At 39.0% G+C, this 9,817-nt stretch overlaps 1 protein-coding gene across 1 annotated transcript; it reads left to right on the top strand.

Moving 5' to 3' along the window:
- Positions 1–296: 296 nt before the first annotated feature.
- LOC117477805 (LIM/homeobox protein Lhx9-like) lies at positions 297–8,591 on the top strand. The gene is made up of 6 exons (XM_034124554.1): positions 297–454; positions 1,570–1,766; positions 2,633–2,741; positions 2,967–3,105; positions 6,285–6,517; positions 8,202–8,591. Exons 1-6 carry the CDS (start codon positions 320–322, stop codon positions 8,589–8,591), a joined length of 1,203 nt encoding a protein of 400 aa, XP_033980445.1. The 5' UTR covers positions 297–319.
- Positions 8,592–9,817: the final 1,226 nt, after the last annotated feature.

Below are 9,817 nucleotides of genomic sequence, written 5' to 3'. Positions count from 1 at the left end.
GTCTTTACATTTCAAAATGGTTGACAGTCTTTAATTGTGGAAGTCAGTCTGGTGGTTGTGAACATCTACAGTTCGTATAGTATGCAACTGTAAAGCTTTCTTACATACTGTATATAACCACCAAAGATTTACGAAACATAAGTAAACACATTTCACAGAAAGAGAACAGCCTTGTCACACTAGTTTCAGTTGGGTCTGGATGTCGTTGTTGTTGTTGTTTATTAATAGGGACATTAAGTGTGTGTGTTATTAGTTCTCTAATGACGGCTGTGATTACCAAGTGGACTGATTATTACCCCTCCTCCTCCTCAGGACAATCATGATGTCTGCAGACGACCGGGCCCTGGAGGAGCTGCTGTACGGCAGTGACCTTGGTGACCTTGGTGACCGTGCGGATATAGCGGAGCTGAGCGGGGGCCAGACGGGGACGAAGGAGAGCGCTGCTGCAGACAACGTGAGTATGTTCAGGTCCTCTACTGCAGTAAAAGTACAATTAACACAATGTAAAAATACTCCCACTACAAGTAAAAGCCTGTCAGTGTTTTACTATTATATGTTTAATGGATAAGTAAACCTACTACATTAATGTGCTATCTGCATTTTACAGCTGTAAATGTTAAGGTTGTGCTTAGAGCCATCTCAATAATCCCGAATATGTTGACGTTTCCTGCTTTGCTCTGTTTCATATTATTTTAAAGTGAGTATATTTGGGTTTTGACTGACAAAACATTGAATTGAATTGGCCTTTAAAACTGTAGAAATGTTAACAGTTTTCTGTCATTTTATAGGCCAAGCCATAAATGGTCAATTATCAGCAGATGAGTCAAATAATAATTAAAATAATTAAATTAATTAAATAATTAAACTAATCAGTTGAAGCCAACATTTCAGGGGGTTTGATATAAGAAAACTGAGATTTTGATTAACCGATAATAAAACGAATCGTTAGGTGCAGCCATGCTCATTTTAACTACATAGGTTAACTGTGTTAGGTAGTTTAATCTATGTAAATGAATTATTACAGTATATTAGATCATCCTATGTGTGTAGCTTGTTTGCTGCCTGTGAGAACCACGTATCTCAACCTGCTGGTGTTTATTTAATTGTGGGTAGTATACTTCATTTTTAAGTGCATTCATTAACATAACACAATATAAGGAAATACATTAATAAAGTAAAGAATAAACACAGAACAAAACACCCAGAGAAGCCCAGAGAAAAATCTACTATCATAAAGACAGGCTATAAGCAAGGTCAAGTCAACATTCTTTAGATAAATATTGTTTTTAAATAATTAAAGGTAGAGCTGTAACCTGCTGTTTTTAACCTTTAAAATATAAGATGTCCTGCTCTATTTTATATAATATATAATATATTACATATGATATAATATTGTTGAAGATTGACCCTATTGTCTGACAGTTTATAGAAGAAACAATGAACCTAAAAAATAAGAAAAAATATAGAAATAGCGTTGCAGCCATCATTTCAATACCAATTGTCCACCATCTTAGTTTTAGGTAAGAAGCCTCAACTCCAGCAATGTAACTAACCAAACATCCTTCTCAGACAACTGTGTCCCTCCAGGAGCCGCTGACGTGTGCCGGCTGCAGCGAGCAGGTGTGTGACCGCTTCTTCCTGTTGGCTGCAGGAAGTGTGTGGCACGACGTGTGCCTGCGCTGCAGCCGGTGTCACTGCGAGCTGCAGACACACCCCTCACTGTACTGCAGAGACGGGAACATCTACTGCCACCAGGACTACTGCAGGTGAACAGAAACCGCTCCCTCCATCAAATCAATCCTGAGCCTATAAGCTTTATCAAAAAAGCCTAGCTTATCAAATTGATGTTTGCAACGAGGGTCCGCCACATTAGGGGCTGTACCAAACCCATAGTGGGCAGTTAAAGTAGTTTAAACCCTTCAATAGCTAGTCTATGTCGGTCCCGACTAATGTACCTCCTGACTAAGTGCAAAATAGTACATGTACAAATAGCTCTGTGCAAACTTTTACTAATAAACTAAACACAAAATAAGATGCAAAAAAACAGATGTTAACAATTTAGAAGTCACATTTGATTTTTAACTTACAATCAAGTCTAGAAACGGTACCAGTGTTCAGCATGATTGTAAAGTTTTGTAGGTTTACAGGGACTGGGTAAAAAGCCAAGCCGCTCATAAACATTACATTTAATAATGAAAAGAGTGATCTTCTACATTGTTTATATCTATAGGGATATTACTATTTTGGGATAGGATAAATCCAAAAAAGTGTTGCAACTTGTATTGTATTATGTTGTGAATTGTAAGCTGTTGTTGCAATAGAACATTTATGATAAAAGACAAATTATGAAAAGAGTGGTTCAAAAAAAAGAAACAACACTAAAGAGTTATTATATGTTATACTTATTTGTTGTTATGTTATTAGAGACAGTGATTTGAATCTATGGTTAAGAACAATATTAACACTTCCTGTTTCTGCTGTGGAAACGGCGTTTGTCTCAGAGCTTGCTGCTGTATTCACACATTCCACCTCATAGGAAGGAGCTTCATTCAACTGAGAGTCAGACTACAGAAGGAGCCTGTGATGGGGTCTGTTGGTATCTCCTGACCTTTGACCTTTGATTCCTCCTCAGGATGTTTGGAGGCGGGCAGTGCGCTCGCTGCTTCCAGCCAATCCCGGCCTCCGATCTGGTCATGAGGTCAGGTGATCTGACCTTCCATCCTCACTGCTTCTCCTGCCAGGTACTTTAATAAGAGACATTTACAGAAACATTATGACACATTTGGATGAATTTAATGTTTTTATTCAAATGTAAAACGTGTTTGTGGATTGTAATCCTAACAACTTTCTGCAATAAGAAACATAATGTGCAACAGTTTACCCTAAAGATGAATAAGATTCAGTGTTATATATATTTATTTCTCTTTAGTTCTTTAAGATATATTAATGATGAACATGTTTTTCAGGAGTGTGATGTGACATTAATACCCGGGAACCTGTACTGCATTCAGGGCCACAACCTCTACTGTCAGTCCCATTACCATGACGACGGCAGGAGTGTGCCGCCATTAAACGATCTGCAGCCCAAACCAAATCTGAAAGAAGGTGAGAGGCGTGTGTGTGTGTGTGTGTGTGTGTGTGTGTGTGTGTGTGTGTGTGTGTGTGTGTGTTTGTGTGTGTGTGTGACCTGAGGTGGTGGTGAAGCTGGTGGAGGCCTCTGAGCTCTCCTTGCTGCCCAGCTGGCTGCTGATGGTGACGGTGTAGGTGGTGGAGCCCTGCAGGCCGCTGAGCTGCTGCTCCGCTGCGTTCACAGACACCGTGACCCTCAGCTGTGTGTGAGTGTGTCTTTTGCTACATTTATCTCTAAATCACTGCAGAATGGCGGGTACCAAAAAATAAAGACAGAAACAAATGCTGAAATATATACTATTAAAAATAAATCCATAAAACTTGAATAAAAACACAAATTATAAATAAATACAGAAGTTTATCGAATAAAGTTAAAATAAATTAAATAATGATCAAACAAGCTGAAATTACTACTGTTGATTGATACGGTTTTTACTCAGTCTGGGCATAAAAGGTGTGTCCTCACACACACCACGAGGTACCGATAAACTCCCTTCTTTCTATACTACCTCCATTCATCAATTTACATGACTTATTTATACTTCCCTGTTAGTTTATCCCTTTAGATTGTCACCTGTTAATGAACACACCTCTGAAACCTTTGGGATTTAATACCCGTAAAGCACTGCTGCCATATTTCAGATCAAACGATCCTGGCGACCTCCAATATGACTTACTATAATTCTGCAACAGAGTTGACCAGGTGCCACTTACCAGCTGTTATCTCTGGGAGACTGCAGTGTTCAGTCAGGGATTGACCCTCAAGCAAGGAGACAGGACACTGGAATCAAACTGGACTCAGGACTCAAACTATGTGGGGACGGGCTACATTTCCGCTGATTTGTTACTTGTTCAGTAATAATCAGAGGCCTATGCGGATCTTTAGTTTCCTTTCACAAGTGTGAACAGGCTGTTTTATTTATACGCTTTACAAGTTATATCACACCACACAAAATAATAGATACGTTTTGCTCGGATATATTTTCTATATCGAACCTAATTGGCGTAAGCCAGATTGTTCAGTCTTTTTCAAGAAGAACCTAGTTAGTTCAGTCTTTTGCAAGAGGAACTCTCGTTCCAATGTTCTTCAGTCTTCTTATATCCCCTTTTGTCACGTGGTTTGTCACATCCTGTGCGTGCAAGCTCGTGCGTCAGAGGCGTTCTTCTTCGTTGCTTTGTGGTTAAATGTTCACTCCTTAAAAGGGAATGCGTAGATACAGGGCCGTCCCTGGCCAACTTGGGGCCCCAAGCGACATTGTGAGATGAGGCCCCCCCCCCTTCCCCACCGACAGGAGTGAAAAAAAATGTGTTGGAAACAAAGTACTTTGCAAATATAAGTCCTGTTTATTATTATTATCAACACAGTTACTTTTTTGTAAAGTAAATGGTAAATGTGCATGTATGTCGTTCAGTATGCGTTTACAGGTGAATACTGTACGTCTGCATTTCCTGCCAAATACTAGCCTCAAAAAGATTAAAATATAATTAATGCAAATAAACTACTTCTACTAATAATCATAATCATAATCAATTCAATAATATAAATACTATATTATTTTATTATAATATAGTTGTAATATAGTCAAGACAAAACATGCTTATGACATGCTCAACAACTGATATTTCTTAAATCTGTATTCAAATGTAGTTCCCTCTGTCAGCAATGTATCAACAACTACACACACATTTCTATCAGTATTTCTCTGTGTTGTTGTTGACATGATGATGACTGTTAGGAGTTAAGGGGAGAGGCTGAGCATCACCATGAAATGTGCAAATTGACATAAAAATGAATAAAAGGGAAACAAATGCTCCATGTTTTTTAGGCTGTAAACTGGGCTGTAACTGTTATGTACATTAGCAGATAACAGGCATAAAATACTTGAATGAATGGTAAATAAATAATGCTGGAAATAACTGCATCTCAATTAGCCTATATGCTATGCAGAGACTGCCTTCTTCATGTCGTGAAATGCAGCTGATTTTTTTATATGGCAATTGGCAAAAGTTTGACATTTGACTTATACAACATTCGCAAGTTGTACATTTGACTCATACAATAACCCACCTTCGAGTGATGCTCTAGTTTCTTTATGTTTTGTTTCCCTCTTGCTTGCGCCGGAGAACTGCGCTGAGAGCTGCGCACAAGCCGAGCTCATAAGCCAAGGCCCCATGCACGAGGCCCCCTGCGCAATGTGAGGCCCCATGCAGCCTGCATGATCGGCCTGTAGGGAGGGACGGCCCTGCGTAGATAGAATGTTCATCTCCTCGAAAGAGGAAGTGCGTAAATAGAATGTTCATCTCCTCGAAAGAGGAAGTGCATACTTTGCTACATAGGCCTTTAAAAGCACCCATATTACATTACATTGCATTTAGCTGACGCTGTCATCCAAAGCGACTTACAATAAGTGCATTCGACCAAGAAGATACAAACTTGAAGAAAACAGAATCATATAAGTACATCAAGTGCTACTCAACTGGCTTTAGATACGCCAGTCCTTCATTAGTATATAAGTGCTTTGTTAGCAATTCTTTGTTAGTAATTTTATTGCTCGAAGTGGAGTCGAAAGAGATGAGTTTTCAGTCTGCGGCGGAAGATGTGTAGGCTTTCTGCTGTCCTGATGTCAATGGGGAGCTCATTCCACCATTTTGGAGCCAGGATAGCAAACCCACGTGTTTTTGCTGATGGGAACTTGGGTCCCCCTCGCAGTGCTGGTGCAGCGAGCCGTTTGGCTGATGCAGAGCGGAGTGCACGTGCTGGGGTGTACAGTTTAACCATGTCCTGGATGTAGGAAGGGCCAGATCCATATAAGGATTTGTATGTTATACATCCTGTTATATAGCTATTGCATACATATATTTGACTATGACATCTTTATGTTTTACACACTTTGTAAAGCTTTCGAGTATATTTTATGAGTGATATAAAAATGACATTGTTCCATTTTTCACCCTTCTCAACACTACACAACGAATTAAATGCATTAAAAACAAATAACTAAATGAATATGGCAATCAAAAAGCATAAATAAAAGTTCATCGTTAATTAATCGTGTTTTTAACGATCATGTCTTGCGCCCCTTAGATAATAGATTTGCACAGAATTGAAGCACAACATAATGGATGTGTGTGTGTGTTTTGTGTGTGTGAAAAAGCTCAAAATCAGGTCTCAGGTGAAGGGGAGGAGTCTGTCAGCAGTCCTGAGCCACCATTGGATGATCAGGTGGCATGTGGGCGGACCCGCAGGCGGAACAAGCGAATCAGGACGTGTTTCCGCAGCGAGCAGCTCAGAGCACTGGAGTCGTACTTCGCACACAAACACAACCCTGACGGAAAAGACTGGAACTTCCTTGCTCAGAAGACCGGCCTGCCCAAGAGGGTCCTGCAGGTAGGAAATATGTACTTTAAATCAGTGACGTGCGGTGAGGTTCATGGCTGGTGAGGCACTTTCAGAGTCAGATTTACAAATATTATATTTTGACCTTAATCGAAATATTCGGTTATTTTCAAAAGCTTTTTTAGTCTGATGCTTCGATTCATTTTAAACAGATCGTTCAACAAAAGGATACCCCAAATCTAAATATTGGATTGTTCTTTCTTAGTTAGATCCCATGTTCATTACAATTGTGGTCTTACCTTGACTTGAAGATGAAGTCCATGCTATCCTTCTGGACAATCTCTATTTCCTCCTTATCTTCCTGTAGTTTCAAAAGTCTAGTTTGTTGTTTGCGTCTACCGTCTCTGCGTAGAATAACAGTAGCAACAAGAACCTGTGGGCTCACGTGCGCCCCCTTCAGTGCGGCAGAGGTTATGGCTGCCTCTCCTGGTGCTTTTTTCATTGCCGTTGTACGATGAGACCAGCGAGCCTAAATATCATATATACGTGAAATAAGTTATTTAGAGACTATGGATGGTGAGGATAAATGTAATAAAGGGATCTACAAACATTACATTGGTGACCTACAGTGAGATGGTAACAGGCATGCGCTTAGGGCCTGCTTTCCAGACAGTTTATGTGGGGTGACGCATTCTGAGGTGAGGCAGAGCTCATCTGTGCCTCACCTCACCCCACAGTAACTGGCTTGAGCGCACTCACAAAATAAGTGCCCGCGCTAAATTAGTGCCCGCGCTCCAGCAAGTTACTGTGGGCTTACGAGAGGCAGAGCTCGTCCCTGCCTCACTTGTCATCGCTCCCGTAGCGGAGCTCGGCAAATTTGCTGATTTTGACTATAAAAAGCGATTGGAATCATACAGAAATCACATTTACACAAGATCAGTGGAGACATTTTATTATTATTACTATTTAGTTTTTCTTTAGTTGTTTTTCCGTTACATTGGAGTATGACAGGTGAGGCTCTGCCTCCCCTGCCTCCACTGACTGCACGTCGCTGCTTTAAATATTTCAGAGTTTCAGCTTTAATGCGAAGCTGCTTCTAAGACTGTTTTTATTGTACATTTCCAGTACGCTAACAATTTCCCCCTGAGATCCTTTATTGGAACTAAAAAAATATGAGAACAAAAATAGAATAGATAAGAGCATTATAAAAAATAATTTCCCTTGTTGTGCATCGATTGCAGTGGAAAGTCTGGTTCATGACAACCTATTACTAAATACAAATACTTGTATACATTTATAGAGCAACTTCTTGGTTCTAGCAGAGAAATGCAAAACTGGAAAAAAGTGCAAACAGAACACAATATTAACAAGAAGAATGCAAAAACCAAATACCTAGTGCACGAAATGTAAACAGGCAAGTATCATGAATATAAACTGTTTAACGACAAATACAAATTCTAAAAATAAACATGGTAAAAAGTAATGTAATCAAATAACACAAAAAATCGAATAAAACAAAAAAATGGCAATAAAATAAAAGAATATATATAAAATTAAATGTTATTTGCAAACAGTAACATGTTTTTATAATCAAAATGTGTTGTAAAATGACGACATGTTAGTTCAAATAAACAGTTTAAAAACTGATTTGTTATACTTCATTTAAGCTTACTTAACAAATATGTGTTCTTCTTTCACACATTGTTTACCTGTAAACACAAACACTGTCTCTTAGGTGTGGTTTCAGAATGCTCGAGCCAAACTGAGGCGCACCCTCACTGCAGACGACTCTCAGGTGAGCTCGCCCTCGGCCCCCCCGAGGGGCCTCAGCATGTCGAGCGGCTCCTCGCCCGGGGCCTGCTCCCCTCCTGACCAATCACAGCCCTTCTCCTCCACCAGCACCATTGACCAGCTGCAGCTGTCTCTGCTCACCGCCCCGCTCAACGAGCCGCCGCTCAGCCCTGCCGCCAGCCAGCTGCAAAACCCCGCCTTCTTCCTGGACTACGATTCCCAGAGTGCACCAGGGTGTGTCTCGTCACTGGAGGCTTACGAGGACTTTGGAGAGGCAGAAAGAGCAGAGGCAGAGGTGGACTCAGATAGTTCTTTTAGACCACATTTCTGCTAGACGTTACAAGACCTCCACACTGTGAGTAACGTCAAGGAACTCTTTTTTTTTTTTTTTAATCCTCAAGATTTCATCTTTTCTTTCTTCTGATGTGAAGCAACAGGTCATCAGCAGAACATGTTGGGTTTATATCAGCAGTAACTAAGTCTGTAGGAGAGGAAACAGTGGGGCAGATATTGTTCACAGTAAATGACACACATGTGTGAGAAGACATTGTAGTCTCCATCGCTAACAATACAACTAGTGTGGGAGATAATTACATAACAGATTTGAAAAGCTACACTAAAAAAATTGAAATGATGACTTTAATTCAATGTATCAGGTCATCAGATTAAACATAATTGTAATAGTTGAAAGCAATAATATGTAGTTGAACCTATTACCTTTTTATTTTAACTTAGTATTATGCTTTCATCTAACCTAATACAATTATGTAAAATCTGTTCACATAATACCTTAAATTAAAGTCAACGTTGAAATGTTTTCAGTGTATTTCCTGCAATGTAATCTAACATTTAAGTACATTTACTCAGCGGTACCTGACTTCATTTGTACTCTACTTGAATACTTCCTTTCATAACTACTTAGTACTTCTCGATTAAATTACCGAGGAACATATTAGTGAACTTTTCTCTGCAAGCTTATTTGACAATTAAGACTTTAGTTTCCTTTTAAATAAAAAATGGTTTACTTACGTGAGGCAGATACTACTTATATACCCAGTAATAACAGTATCTAAGATTGGCGCAATTGATAAACTTATATTAATTCATATAAATATAAATTAAGTAGTAATTGTGAAAAGTTAAAAGTGCTTATTCCACCACTGGTAATTGCAAAAAAAGCAGACCATAAATAATATTTTAAATGTTTTAAGGATTACAACTTTAAATAATAAATTCTCTACTTCTTCTTCTTCTAAGCTCAATAAAGCTATAGTAAAAACTAAAAAGAAGGCAGTTTTTCTCAAAACTCGTAAAAAGTTGATAAAGCCACCAACATATGCTGATGTTAGAGTTCAAATGCAACATAGACATCCAGAAACTTCATGTATTAAAGTAAAAAAACTGCACTTCGTTTTGCAGTATATTTCACGGAAAATACTTCCATACTTTTACCTCAATGCATATTTTTTATGGTTTTAGTGTACTATTAGTACTTAAGTAAAGGATCTGAATAATACTGCACTTCTGCAAGGTTCACATGACCCTGATGAAACAAATGTA

This window comes from Trematomus bernacchii, unplaced genomic scaffold (assembly GCF_902827165.1).
Source record: "Trematomus bernacchii unplaced genomic scaffold, fTreBer1.1, whole genome shotgun sequence".
Taxonomy (NCBI): Eukaryota; Metazoa; Chordata; class Actinopteri; order Perciformes; family Nototheniidae; genus Trematomus; species Trematomus bernacchii.
The sequence above is the reverse complement of the archived record's forward strand: the minus strand, read 5'-3'. Positions and strand labels throughout refer to the sequence as shown.

What these genes read in the sequence shown, in the direction of transcription:
- LOC117477805 (XM_034124554.1), top strand. Translation starts at nt 320, where the DNA reads ATGATGTCTGCAGACGACCGGGCCCTGGAGGAGCTGCTGTACGGCAGT. An exon ending in CTCACTGCTTCTCCTGCCAG is followed by an intron (nt 2,742 to 2,966) that starts GTACTTTAATAA and finishes CATGTTTTTCAG; the next exon opens with GAGTGTGATGTGACATTAAT. An exon ending in CAAACCAAATCTGAAAGAAG is followed by an intron (nt 3,106 to 6,284) that starts GTGAGAGGCGTG and finishes TGTGTGAAAAAG; the next exon opens with CTCAAAATCAGGTCTCAGGT.